Source organism: Lissotriton helveticus, chromosome 12, assembly GCF_964261635.1.
Source record: "Lissotriton helveticus chromosome 12, aLisHel1.1, whole genome shotgun sequence".
Taxonomy (NCBI): Eukaryota; Metazoa; Chordata; class Amphibia; order Caudata; family Salamandridae; genus Lissotriton; species Lissotriton helveticus.
The window spans coordinates 786,067,700-786,082,943 of record NC_136073.1 but is presented as its reverse complement, the minus strand read 5'-3'; the positions used below and the strand labels follow the sequence as shown (position 1 = coordinate 786,082,943).

The following is a 15,244-nucleotide window of genomic DNA, read 5'->3' as shown; positions in this document are numbered from 1 at the left end:
TGCTAATACTGCCTCTTGGTCTTGTACGCTGGACCTCTCAAACTAGCACTTAGTCCCTCCCTTTGTTCAATACCATATTGTGTTGTAAAAGTTTCAGCGTTTTGGCTCATTGTAAGGGCTTAGAACATTTCTTTCTGAAAACCTTCATATCTGGCTGTCAAATATAAAGTGTATTATTCCCAAAAGCACAGACAATAATGGACAGGTCGAACAACTGGTAATGTGAACCATAGGCATGTGTTGTCTTGTCTTCAAAGGGGAAACGCACACTGTAGGCAATCGAAAAGCAGTACAACGCCACTTCCTTACATGACACAGATCACGTGCTTGGTAGCATATTTTCCCCAAGCATAGTGACGTGGGGAATATTACTTTGGAGTAAAGACATTAGTGTAGGTATATTTTTAGTGGAAAATACTATACCATCTACACAAATGGTACTGTGAAGGCACGCCAAGCATTCTTGCCACTAAGCACTAATAAAGTAAACAAATAGTGTTAATTAAGTGCTGCAGTTGAATTGCTTCTTTTTTTTCATAAAATGGCAAGTTCCCATATTGAAAGCAGTATAATATCCATTCATGGCCAAGGCAGACAACAAAATGCTTTCTCTGACTCTAGAACTTCTGCCACGCCAGCATACATCAGTTAAGAACTCTTTACAGACACAGTAAACCAGATTATCTGCCTCCCCTATGCCAATGGTAAACACGGATTCCAAAATAACTAACGATCTTACACTATGTAATCTGAGCACTGGCAAAAAACACACCACACGAAGGACCCCTTGAAAAAAGAATACCACTTTCAGCGCTGGAGCATTTTCTGGTAACAAAACCAAAGCCTTGAGTTTGAAATATTGAACTTTTCCGACGGAGCTCCACCTTTTCCCCCCCAAACAATCCTTTCCCCAAGAACTATCCTCCTCCATTCCTTAAACTCTGTTTCCTAAGAGCTAGCGAGCACAATGGGCTCAGTCATGAAACAAACGTGATCTTATAGGAGAACCATAGCACAGGTATAGAACATGTGTGATAATCTGACACTGGAAGTAGGTATGAGCAAGGGAAATCGGTTCCAAAGCTCCTTTGCTTCATAGACTTTCTGAACTTGAAATATTACAAACTAGACCGCAACACAAGATAGACATTTATCTGACTTAGACTTTCTTGGTCGAGCTAGGTATTCATTAAGACTATCACTGGTCCAATGTGATTTAATGTACACTTGTTGTTCTTACGGATCTTCCTACATTGTGACTTGGGCACAAGACCCAAGATGAATAATCTTCCAGTATCTATTTCACCCTTAACTCATGATGCCATTCTGATAGCACAAATGGAGAATGCCTTACAAGCTAACCTTCCCACTCTCTCTATGAGATGATTGCTGGAGCCGGGCACTCCCTCTGAAGGAAGTTCAGTACAGATGAGGCATGGTCGTTGTTTTGGCTGATCAGAAATCAACCAGCTCAAGTGAGCTTTGAAACAAGAGGGCTCTGCCACCATAATCAAAATGGCTACACTGTGTTCCAACACTGCTAGGAATGCAGTGCGTCTCCATAGATTTCTTTTGCCAGATGTGTTGCTGCTATACTAGAGTGAGCAGCTACAAGGGTTTTTCTCCTGGGTCAGATTTCACCACGCATTTTCTAGCGGTTTCAAATGAATTATCTCCTGCCCCAAGCCCGCTTTTTGGACGCTCTACTGGCTCCATCTGAATGCACCATTGATTAAGCTCATATCATGTCCAGCCTGAATCTTTATATTTCAGGAACAAGCGGTCTGCGCCATGGTTGATGGCACTATTTAGGTATGCTGAGAGGAAGCTCCTGGGAGAAACAGAGGCTACTGAGGAGCTCACATTGTGCAGTATGCTTCTTGGGAAGGTTCTGGCTAGCAATAAATAAGAAGAGGACCATGTATTGATATCTTGACGAAATGTCGTGTTTTCCCCATTGTTAAAACTATTTCTTTTTTTTATTTTTAAAACCTGACTTTACGTCAGATTATAGTTCTGGGGTAAAAATAATTATCTATACTTCCTGATGCCATTGATATATCTGAGTGATTGGCTGCTCAAGTTTCTTCTTCTGCCCCACTAAAGTGAGATTAAGGTGGCCTTTGTTTTAAACTTATGTTCAATGGGGAAGATATTCAAACGGTTCAAGCAGCTGTACCATTGATACGCTCTACAACAAGCAGTCATACCAATGTGCTAAAACACATTGTTTGTGGACAGAATGGACATGAAGAGCTGTTTCTCAAACAAGGTAAGCAACATTTCCAAGCAAGATGACCTCTTCACGATAATCAAATTTATACAAAGTCGTTTTTTTATTTACACAAATGCAATACAATTGATCTGCCTTTTGTAGGAACTTTGGAATAATTAAATACATCTATTTCTGCTTCATTTTATTTGTCTTATAGCTTTTCTTCGAGTGGATACATCTCTTAACTTGGTTTGACGCTAGCATTAATGTGCATCTGCCTATATCTATGAATGTATTTTTTTTCCAAAGACTCCCAACAATAGCATGCTGATGGCACAGATATCTAATCGAGTGCACAATAAATTGCTTCATAAACAGCCAAGAAGAAGAATTAAACGTGGCACACTGGACCAGCAGAAATCATAAATTAACTTGCAAGGCTGCAAGCTGGAAATTACTTTTTTCCCATTTATTCAGACAAAGCAAACAATTCCAATGTTCATGGGCAGAAGGCATGTAATTTTTATTCACAAGCACAAATCAGGGCCAGAGAGCAGGCAGTACTTACTTCTCTCTCCTCAGTTGCAGCAATAAACAAGACAGTGCCTCAGGGTGCTCTGGTTTAGAAAGATACAAAAAACACCTCTCAGAATACAGACTGCATTTTTGATGTGTTCATGTGAAAAAGACGCATGCAGAATCAAATCTGCACAATTAAATCAGACATAATATCAAGAGGGCTCTGGTTCTGGTTGTGCATCTCTGCTCATCCCATTGTACCTTAATAGTGAGACTGGGTCTCTTGAGCTCTAGAATAATGCACCAAAACCGCATTTCCACCACTCTGGAATACTGCACTGCGGACCCAAGCCCCTTTACCTCTAGAATACAGAGCCGCAAGGCGCAGCCCTCATCTAAGACCCTGATGCGGCAAGCCAAGTCTTTTTGCTTCCTCTTTAGAACATTTTACTGCAAGATCTAGTATTCTCCTCTGTTATCTGGAAGGGTGGTACCCAGTTTTTATCGCTGTAAAATACTGCACTTAAAGAGCCAGTCTCCTGTCCACTCCTCTACTGCCAGAGCCCATGTCCTCTTGGAGTAAAATACTGGACAAGTCTTTGACTATTCCCCTCTTGGCTCATGTACTGAGCAACTCTTGGTTCTCAAGATCACCAGAATGCCGGGTTATCATCCTCTCAAAAACACTGAGAAGAGATCCTGGCTCCTCCCACAACACGACTGTATCCGATCTCCCTCCCTTTAGAAGACACACAATCACCGCAACAGTGAGCGAATGTCACGTCCTATCTTTGCGACTGCACTGAGATCCTCAACCTTTAGTTGTAATCGTACACAGCATGGTCATATAATACTGCCTTCTACAATGCTCGACTGGACTGCAGGAGGGAGTCTCTTGCTCAGGAACGGACTACATCGAAAGAAAGTCTTCTCTACAAATGCTTTCAAACACCCATCTCCTCTTCCCTAGAATATTTCAGTATGATAGTACAATATCCCTTCCAAAACCCCGTGGTAAAAGTCGCATTCCTTCCTCTACAGAATACCTTAACGACACACTGTCGCATTCTCTGAGAACCTATAAATATAATGCGTTTCATCCAGACTAATGCACTGAAAGACAGTACTGCCTCTCAGGAAAACTGCTCTGAGAACATGCCGCTTCCCTTGTACGAGTACTGGAAGAGGGGGTCTCAGTGTAGAGAGAATAATTTCACTTAGTTGCTTTAAAAAGAAATCATCGAAAACAAGCAATGAAGCCACACTGTTTTAATTCACAATGTGGAATAATATAACAAATATACTGACATTCGTTGGAGCATATAATAGGTTGTACAGTGCCCAAAAGGGGGGAAGGTGGTGATGTGAGGAGTGTGTAGGTATAGGATTGTGACAATAAAATCAATACGGTATCACGGAATACATTCGTGTTTTAGTTAACAATACAAAAAGGAACAAGTTCTCAATAGCGATGCATAAGACAGTCATACTCCAGTAGAGCAACCAATATCAAATGAAGTATTGAGAACTTGTTCCTTTTTGTATTGTTAACTAAAACACGAATGTATTCCGTGATACCGTATTGATTTTATTGTCACAATCCTATACCTACACACTCCTCACATCACCACCTTCCCCCCTTTTGGGCACTGTACAACCTATTATATGCTCCAACGAATGTCAGTATATTTGTTATATTATTCCACATTGTGAATTAAAACAGTGTGGCTTCATTGCTTGTTTTTGATGATTTCTTTTTAAAGCAACTAAGTGAAATTATTCTCTCTACACTGAGACCCCCTCTTCCAGTACTTTGACTACCCAGGTCTCAGTGACCATTTGGGTCTACCCCCCCTTTATATATGCTTCCCTTGTACGGCCCTTTACCGAGAGTCCAGCCCTCATGTTCTCCGTCCACTTCTTTACTCCACTGATTTAAGACCGTATGAGTTCTCCTCCAGACTTTCGAGACCCCGGGTGAATCCTTAAAACGCTAATAGTGAGAAAACAGTTCCACCTCACCTACGGTGTTGTTCTAAAACAATCTTTCCTATGGGCTCTAGAAGATATATCGTCCAACTGTTCTTCCCACTTACAAGCAATGTAGCGTTCCGCCTCTTCTTTAGCACAGGTAGGGCAGCCCACTGTGTTCGTCCCAGTTTCGTAAAGTGAAGCCACACCAGTGTCACTCACCTTTGTACTTTAAGTGCTGCAGGATTGGAATGATGGTCTCCAAAGGGATGTTGTGTGCCAGGAAGAGCTGCCACGTGCAGTACTGCTCAAATGTCTCCCAATCCAGGCTCTGAACTAGAAAGAGGGCGAAAAGAAACCCAGGGCTAGTCACAACGAACTTGCTCCGACACAATGTCTGAAACTCGCATGGTCCCCTTTCTGGTAGGCTAGGGTACCCAGCTAAGGCAGACTGTGGTCAGGTGTACACTCAGTGGCTATTTTAGTTTATAATCGGCAGTGCAAACTATGGCAGCGTGGAAGGCACATTTGTACATAGCAACAGAGGATAAGGTCAGCAGGCAGGACCTTGAACTCTTGGCACATTTTACACAAATACAGCATAAACTACATATTCATTAGAAATAACTTTGCTGGAAATAGCAGTCACTGAGACCCATCAGGAGTGAGTTTTAAATTCAGGTACTGATAAACAGAACTAATTCACTTACACACAAAGACCAGTAGAACCAGAGCTGGAAGGTTGAAAGATTAAATGGGGGATAGGACAGCGTAGGATAATTAAACCTGAATTTAAGACGAGCGTTGGTTCCAGTTTCAGGACAGTGAACACCTCCATTTGAACAGTAAAATAATTTTATTTATTGGACTTCACAGCGCAGGGGATCTTGCAAGCAGCGAGAAAAAGTTATGGGTCGACGAGGGGTGGTGACATTTCAACAAAGGGAATTAACCAAGGTAGGCCCCATCCATTCACCTTATATACTAACCTTCCCTCATCACTTGGTTTAGAACGCATAATACACCGGGGGCCCTAATAGAGATGCAGTGCATTTTCCTTTTAAAAGGTGCGCCCAGCACAATCTAGGTAAATGCGCCTTATTATGGTGAATACGATGCCCTCAGGACAGCCGTGAACTTGCGTGGCCCTGGTAGCAACAAATTTATGTGAAAAACAGAGTGGCTGCTTTGAAGTTGCTCTGGGTTGTCACAGTGCAGGCGGGTTGCCGCCTGCACTTTTAAAGGGGTTTTAGATCCCCTTGCAGGCGCATGCAGTCAGTGAGGGAAATGCTTGGGTGGGGGCGGGGCTTCATGGGCTCCAGAGGGCTGAAGTGTCTGCAGCCCTTCTGTAATATCAAAGCGCCCCGAGGGAGAGCAAACCGGGCGCAAACACCCGTTGCGCCCCTGGGGCACTTTGTGTAATATAGCCCCAGGTATATGTCAAAAGCAAGCTCTCACTCTTTTTAGGGTGGGGTTCTGTGAAATGGACGCTTGCTCCACTTAGCCCCTGCAATGAATGTCTCTTTTGCTGCAAGCTCCAAAGCAGATCAGCCAAACTCCCCGTTTTAGGAGACACTGACAAGAAAATACTATCAAAATGGCAGTAAGTGCTAGATTCCCAGGACTGCACAAAGAGAGACCTGGGACCGTATTACACTGAGGGCCCTGGGGGCGCAACAGGCTTTTACACCCGCTTTGCGTGTCCCTGTGGCACTTTTGGTATTACAGAAAGGGCAGTAGACGCTTTTGCGGACCCTTCTGTAATACCGAAAGCGGTGGTGCTGTATTGCATGGATGCGTACCCCATGCAAATGAGGGAATCCCTGTGCCTCAGACTGCGCTGTATTATAGACGGGGGCACAGAGGCAAAGAAGCTCTCAGGAGGCGCACCTAGTAGCTCCCGGATAGCAGCCCTCTGGAGGGGGAAAGGGGGTCCTATGCAGGGCCGGACTGGGAAACACAACCGGGACTGGGAAACACAACCAGCCCTGGCAAAGTGCTCGGCCGCCCCTCCCCACTCGGGGGGTTGGAGGTGCTCTTTGCCGGGACCGGTTTCCGTCCCAGGGGCCCAAAACCGGCCCCCACCCGTGCGGCGCACCGGGGGATTGCAGCAGTCCGGCCCTGGTCCTATGAACCACCCAGACATCCTCTTGCAGGTGGGTGTAGTCACTCACTGCACCCGCCGGCAAGGGGAATCTCTAATCACCTTTAAAAGTGCAGGCGGGTTGCTGCCTGCACAGTAAACACGGAGCGGCTGCTTCAAAGCTCCGTATATCACCTGAATGCGCTGCCCCCAGGGTAGCACAAGTTTGCGGCTGACCAGGGGGCAGAGCATTCTATGTAATAGGGCGCACTTCCCCTGTTTGCACCTGGCACACCTGTTTTAAGGTGTGCCATGGCGCAAACAGGGAAAGGGCACCCTATACATAATAGGGACCCTGGCCTATGTTGAAGGTACCAGGTCGAAAACCCTAAAATCAGCGGAGAGCTTGATGGGCGTTTTAAGATCAGACCGACAGCTCTTCGGAATGACAATACCCGCCCTGGAACTGTGGACAACACAGTGGGGAGAGGCTAGCGCCCTCTTTTTGCTGTTCACTAAGAGTAGGCCTGGTCAGCACCGCCCATATGAACAGGCTTTTTAAGGTCATCTGCATATTATAACCTCGGGTTTGACAGATGATCCTATAATACAAATCCCCACATTTGCTGTATTAAAAGATAACCAAGTCCGCCGTTATCTATCATTTTGGCAGTCTGAAGGTGCAAGGACATATTTCCCAAGAGAAAACCAATACATAAACAAGAAGAAGCCTGCTTTGTATTTTAATGTTTGTTGGAACGTGTTCAAAGTTTTAAGGAGGTCCCTTCCTCCGCGATAAGCCCTTGTCTGTACCAGGAAAGGCAGCAATGCGCAGGTATCAAACTTTAAAACTCTGCTGGAGGGTTTCAATGACAGGGGTTCGAACATGAGCTTGCTTCTGAACGAGCAGATGCTGCTCTGTGGTACAAAAGCTGGCCCAAAATATCTCTGCTCCATTCAAGCAGCAAGCTGGCTCTTCTACAAGACAGTTGCATCGAGAACTAAACCATTTTATCCTCAGCCAAAAGTAAAAGCGGGGAAAGGCGCCTTGGAAATGCAAGAACAGTAGTGTTACTGTACAGTGTGAGGGAAGGCAAGGAAGGGAAGCGACTAACTCAATCCAATTACTCTCCTGCAGGCCTCCGGGCCCTCTGTGCTCAGGAGCTGATGCAATTTTCATTATCGTTAATAATGACCTTTAGAAATACATCAACAAAGAGGCTCGCTTGGATCTTCCAGGCACCCGTTCAACTCCGAGGAGGGAAAAACATTCACAGGGCCAGAGATTTCATTAAAAGTGACAAAGAGGATACACAGACCAACAGCGAGCTGCAATAAAAGGACGAGCTGGAGAGTCAAAGGGGGCAAATGGGGTGAGGAAACGGGGGGTAAATATAGCAGGAACTCAAGGTAGATAGGTAAAAGAAACCAGGATTTAAGGTTAAAGTCTATGGGGACCAAAGGAGGCTTGGCATTGAGAAGCAGTGTGCGGCATAGGTTTAAGATGCTTGTGGAACTTGGGATTTTGCGGCTACAGCATTTTCTGGGTAATGATGGATTTGACAAGCTATCATCATCTGCTGCATTACTTTCAGATTTTGAAAGAAACATTGGTTTCTAGCTCAAAAGTTACTAAAAAGGCTCCAACACGTGCAGCTGCGCACTGACGGCCCCTTTGCAAACTTTGGCTGGTCACCTTTCTGGTACTTATTGCTGCATTTGGGTGTCAGACTGGTACTAATGAGGTGAATCCTTTGCCCAGATCCTGTTAACGTGTAAACATCATCAAATAACGAGAGGACACTATCGCAACATTTTCAGCATTATGCTGCGTAATGTGCTTTAACTTGCCGCATAATTTAGCAAACCCTGCACCTAATTTGGCCCTCTCCTACCCCATAATTTTAGGGTCCCTGGTTTTGGCACAACTCAAACTCATACTTATTTGCTGGAAGTCCCCCTCCTTGGAGCCATCTTACCCTCCAAACAAGTGAAATCCCTCTAGTAGGCTTCAATGGATCACCCACCCTAACCTCTTCCGTGCTCATGACGAGTTCAGCTCGTAATGAGGCACGGAGCTCGTGACGAGCTGAGCTCGTCATGAGCCGCGCAACGCTCGCACGCAGGGCTAATTCCCCCGCTGTGCTGATTGTTCCGAAAAACGGGCACGGTCATGACCAGCTGAGCTCGTCATGAGCACAGCGCCACCGTGCTGCGTGACGAGCTGAGCTCGTCACGAGCACCGGGGCGCTGTGCGCCCCCCGCATAGCGGGGGAATTACCCCCGCTGCGAAGGGGCTAAAACACATACATCCCTGCCCTTCTTCTAACAACAAAAATACCAGCTCGTCACCATCTAATTCAATCGGATCACTCATTGTACATGCTCTGGCCTTCGGCAAAGCAGAGAGGGCATGGCCAAGTGTCAAAGCGTCCACAAATCTACCTATTTAAGATGTTAGGACATTTTTTACAGGAAGCAATGAAGAAGCCTGATACTGTCGTTGGCCTCCACTTCTGGCAGTTCTGTTCTACCCATGAAATTTCAAACCATTTTACATTTTCCAATACCATTTTCAGGATGGGGAATTTGTGCTTTGCGGATATTATTATTTTGAGTTTTATGTAGTGCTAGCTAGACCCGAAGGTATCAGAGTGATGCACATTTTATGTGACAATGTTTACGAGAGTACATGAGATGATTCATAAGAGTACATGAGATGATTCATAAGAGTACATGAGATGATTCATAAGAGTACATGAGATGATTCATAAGAGTACATGAGATGATTCATAAGAGTACATGAGAGGATTCATAAGAGTCACAGCGATTAATACAGCATTAACCGAGAAGAGTACTCCAGCATTAACAATAGTTACCAAGTGATTCTAGCACTACTAGTTATTGCCACTCATTCCTCTAGGTTCTTTGGGTGCCTGATCTAGTAAGGATCAAGTTCGAGAGCGTATTTTAGCAGCGCACAAAGAGTTAATTTAAAAGTCTATGTCCCTGTGCCACTCCCCTCCAAATCTAACTATGTGGTTGGAGAGCGAATTGTTGAAAGGAAAGAAAAAGTTACTTATCTTCAGTAACAATCATTCTGCTGGATAGTCTACCTACCTTCAGATTCGTCACCCGTTGAATATCTCCAGGCGCCATACTGGATCCAGGAACTTTTCATAGCTCTCCTATGTCAGCTGGAAACACTGTCTCCATCTCTGCACCCGGGCTCGGTGCCCAACAGTATCTTTTTAAGGGCATTTTGGCATGCCTTTTGTTTGAGGGGGAATTATTCATTCACTTTACTATGTGCTACATCCCATACCCATGATTGCATAAGTTCTAAGGAAGATTCGCCAGGATTGGGCACAAGTAATTCTGATTGCAACTGGACTGGCCAAGTAGCGTGTGGTACACAGACCTACTGAGACACTCCCTGTGCCTCTGCTTTGTCTACCATTCAGGCCATACTTTCACTTCCAGTCAGAGGGTTAAGTTCTACATCTCAGCTTCCTGGACCTCCACCTTCAAGTGATTGAAGCTGGGACATCTAAGCTCCTTCCAATTGTCACCAGAGAATGGCGCTGCCCATCCAAGGGGTTGTGTCTACTCAAAAAGATGGAACAGATTTGGTCGCATGGAAGTAGAGAAAAAGTTGGACCTGCAGAAGGCCCATCTAGCTGATGTATTGTGTCTCGCTATCACTGCAGGGCTGTGCGGTGGGCAGGCTTTCTCCATTTACTTGCTTCCCTGACCAGCCATCTTTATTTAAGTCTTCGATTGTCACCATATTTCAGAAGGGACTAATGTAGTGTTGTTCCCTACACATTTTCTTGCGCCCCCAATGTGATCTGAATTTGGTCTTGCCTTTTTGATGGGGGCTCCGTTTAAAAACCTGCAGTGTTGTCAATTACGTTTTTTGATCTTTAAGGCTGTTCTTCCATTATATTGATGAGACACATCAGGGAGCTGCAGGCAATGTGTGTGTGTTTGTCCACCTTTAACATGCTTATATCCAGACAAGTTGGTCCCAGAGACTAAAGCAGTTTTCCTTCCCTTGGTAGTGACCCCTTTCTATCTGGGTCCAGTACATCATCCTTCCTTCTTTTGCCAGCGCATCCAACCAAGGAGGAGGAGAGAATACACCGGCTGGACACCAGGAGGACAGCAAATTACTACATTCATTGCACAAAGGAAATCTTGAGGGGTATTTAGGCAACAAAAAGGACAAGGCAGTCCAGAAGAGTTCTTTATCACGATGGATAATTCTGTGCATTAAAAGGTGCCAAGCCTTTGTTAAAAAGGCACATCTTGGGGAAATCTGCGACCAGAGCTGGCGCCAAGGGTTATGCCAGAGGCTGTGATTGGCTGTGTGGCATTACTGGCATCTCTTCACACTTTCACAAAAGATTACTGCTTGAGTTCATAAGTGGGAAAGGGTGGCCATGTCTCATGTTCTGTACTCCAGGATTTCCTTTTTGACCATTGCTTCAGACCCACCAGAGGAAGGCAATCTATGAAGCAGGCGAGGAATCTGCAGGTAGAAGTATCCATCAGTAGAAAAAGTTAGTTACCTTCAGTAACAATCTATCTAGAGGATATTTTGTTAACCTGCAGATGCCTCACAGTACCACCACCTTCCCTGTTCTGAAGAATTGACAATGGCCCCAATACTACTATTGAGAAGATTCCAATCTAGTTGTTGGACTGCCCTACCACGATCGATCTGCTGCTTCCTCAACTCTGCCACTAAATGCATGGTGCAAATGGGCGGGCAAGTGATTTTGGCGCTACATGTGGGCAATATATGGCTCCAGAAAAATCAACGGGGTGCTGCTTTCTGCCCTTAAATAGAGCCAGTGCTGCCTACAGGAATAGGAGGGCTACATACAGTTTCTGGATCTTGTCTGGTGCCTGGGGACATATTCAACAGGTGAGGAATCTGCATGTAGAAGTATCCAACAGGAAGACAGGACCACAGGAGTCACGACAGAGAGAAAACCAAATAAAAAACTGCTCATTTATTAGTTTTCATTCTTGAGCCTCTTCCAATACACAAATGACAAGTTGTTTCATGGAATGGCATTATGGAGGACAGCTGCCTTAGGATTTAACGCGCAAAGAAAAATAAGTGACTACAAACCTGAGACTGGTAGGCTTTACCCATTTATAGGCTCTGTCACCATGTCACGCATTACCCATCACTTCCTCTTTTTTCCACACAATTAATGGAATGCTGTATTTCCAGAACAGTCAACGAAATTCAGTGTGGGTCATGTGGCCGAAACCAACACAATGCCTGTGGAAAGAAGGTGTATTCAAAGTAGGTTGAACATCCACCTTACTTGGCCCATTCTAAATGACCCTGAATATCATCTCAAGCTCCTGTCTACTGTTCAGTAATCCGTTTGCTTCACAGTAAACTTTGTGCTATATAAATAACCCTTCATCTATCATCCCACGAATCCACTGATCCAATGTGATGCTTTTTCACTGTAGTAGGAAATGCATCAGTCTTCCTCCCTACAGGGCACCCTTAGATTTGGAAATGGTGAAGTCCTTTTTGATCCTTATGGGAATCTGATCAATCTGGGGGCCGAATAGATGCTCACCATCAGAAGGAACATTTAAGAGCTGCTGTTACACTTCGGGTCTAAACCCCAACACCCTAAGCCAGGCATGCCTACAGAGGAGGATGCCAGTCTTGATACCCTACTGTTACAAAACAACAGGGTGATCCAAAGTTAACCTGAATGACCTGGGTAGCGTTCGATACAGACAACAGTGGTCCAGTTGTAAATAACGAAGAAACAGTTTTAATCACAGACGGCACAATGAAATCCTCCTCAGCTCACGGTTGCGGGAGGAGGATACTTAGTAGTTGGTGTAGAGCCTGTTGTGATTTGTGCACGAATGGGTGGAATTGAGATTTGCTTTCCCAGTGAAATGTCTCTGATTTAGCCCTTGAACTGGAACGATATTGCTTGAATTTACCCCCACAGATCGTTCTAACATCAAATTATATATTTAATGTGAGAGAATATCACCAAATAATGACGCGCCTGTTGGACTTCAATTTTCAGTTGAAATTATGAACGGTATTACCGCACATGGATGACAGTTCTTTCCAGGTTGCTCCTTCTTTATGCACTTTCCCAGTCATGATGAAGACCTTATGTTGAGGCACTTACTGGCCCTTTTGTGTGCTTGGGTGAAACGTCGACATCCCAAAAAATCCTGGATTTAATAAAGGGTTCACAGCGGGGCAATTTGTAATTGTTAACTGTACCCCTTTCTGAATAAACAGATTTGGTATATATTAAATTTAACCCCTTCCCTGCGGGGCTAAATCCCCCACGCTGCGGGGGGGGGGGCAGGGAGTGAGCGCGGCACCGCGGTGCTCGTGACGAGACCAGGCCGTCATGAGGCACGGTGGAGCTGTGCTCATGACTGCCTGGTCTCGTCACGAGCCCGCCCACTCATTAATTCTTCCGCACAGGCGGGGAATTAGGCGCGTGTGGGTGGAGCGGCGGAGTTATGACGAGACCAGGCCGTCATGAGCACAGCTCAACTGTGACTCATGACGGCCTGGTCTCGTCATGAACACACAAGGGGTTAAGACAGGCTTCCATATGAAGAAATATGGTATTTGTAATATGTCCATACCTTTTGTCTCCTACTCTCTAAATCTGCACAAGTACCTTCAGGAGCACCTATCACCAAACTTTTCTGGAACTAAGAATTTAATGTTAATTGTATTCATATAGTGGTTTTGTAATTCAATCTTCAAAATGTCTAGGATATCTTTGTGTGTCCCGATTTTCTGACCTCATATCTGTTGTGATTGAAACACAGTGGGGATCTCTAAGAAAACTAGGAGTTGATTAATTGGGCCCTCCGTGATGAAAATAGTTTCTTCGTTATCTACCATTGGACCAGTGTTGATACCCCAAGCAGCTGTGTCTGCAGCGTTCACAGGCACACCTAATATTAGCACTGCTAACGGCATTGCCCTCAGTGGACAGCAACTGTCTTCTCTCTTTCGAAGCTTCTCATTATCCTCCATATTGTAGTGCTCATACCTGGAGAAGAAGCCCATCAAGTTAGCAATGTGCCAGTGTGTGGCTGGACCAAGCGCTACCCATTTTCTGGCAATATTGATTTTCTTAGGACTCTTTGACAAGTGGAGGAGTGTCCCTTGTGGTCTGTGCAAAGGCCCTTTTACAGGCAGTGTGCACTACCAAGGAGTATGGAACAATATTGCCCCAAACAGAAGCACAGTCAATTGGGGCAGGCTTGCATTTTGATTTTTCTACAAGGGGACTTAAAAACTCGACTTTACTGGCCTTCCGAAAACAGCATTGGCCACCTTTGGCATCCCTAATGCAGGGGTAGATAACATACTGTGCGTTCTGTTTTGGACATGCTTCGACAAGAAGGTGGCCCCCGAGCTTCACAGTATGCAATTTCAGATGGTGGTGTCGTACGGCCCTTAGAAATTACTGCATGATATGCAGTAGTGCCATCTGGTGGTGATGCCTTAGCAGGGTACAGCTCTAGATCTGGGTCTTTCTATGGGTCTACTGCATAATAATACCAAGGATCAACTCCCTTTGTCGCCTAAAATCTTCATCACAAGGGTCATGGTGATAATAACGACTGCCTGGATCTGAGTCAGTATCTTGTGGCTCAGGTGGAGGAGAGTGTGGTGGTGGTTGAGGAGGAGGTGTGGATGGTAATGGTGTAGGCTTGGTGGCCAAATCTCCAACCCTTTTAGGGCTTGATGATGCAACAGTCAAATGCAGGCTCCATCTTGAAGGTGAGCGAGTGCTTCTTAGGGATTTTGATAAGTCCCAGGTATTTGTAAAGTATCTTGCTTGTGTCTGGATTAAAATAATTATTTTTGTTTGTCCGGGACATCTGCCTGCTTGTTGAAGATGGACCCTCTCCTCAGTATACATTTTTGACGCTGACCTGGTGCAGGTGTGGAGGGTCTTTTATGGTATCAACTTCATCTTCCGACCATGGCAGGGGTGTGTTCAACCATTGGCTCAAGCAACTCGATCCCCTCCTCTATATTTCAAGACTGCGGAGAAAAGGGCCTTGGCATCTTACTCTGTTTGGCCTGGGATCCCCTAAGGGCCAACTGTGTCTTCCTTGGCGTCGGACATTGCCTTGGCTCCAAAAATGCTGGGTGTCACTAACCAGAATAGTTTCTGCATTTTTCAGTGTATCCTCCCCACACCCCACTGTTTTCTTGCAGCGGAAGGAGAGGCAGTCTTCACTGGCTATCTCAATGTGTTCTGGGAAGAGACAGAGGTTTCAGACCTTATGATGGTCACTCTAGGGGTATTTTGCGCGCCACCTACGGCAGAAGTGGAAAAAGGAAAATGTAACTTCTGCAGTAAGCATCTTTTTGTGGCAGATAGTGCTGTAGATTCGCCTGCTGTGCATCA

General features: G+C 45.1%; 1 protein-coding gene across 1 annotated transcript in view; it reads right to left on the bottom strand.

The window, feature by feature from the left end:
* Positions 1–15,244, bottom strand: part of INTS3 (integrator complex subunit 3) — a 649,525-nt gene that overhangs the window by 106,361 nt on the left and 527,920 nt on the right. Inside the window, exons 24-25 of the mRNA XM_078670092.1 lie at positions 4,928–5,041; positions 2,784–2,832 (exon numbers count right to left, since the gene is read on the bottom strand). Of these exons, the coding sequence (XP_078526218.1) occupies positions 2,784–2,832; positions 4,928–5,041 (163 nt within the window). The remainder of the gene's footprint in view (positions 1–2,783; positions 2,833–4,927; positions 5,042–15,244) is intronic.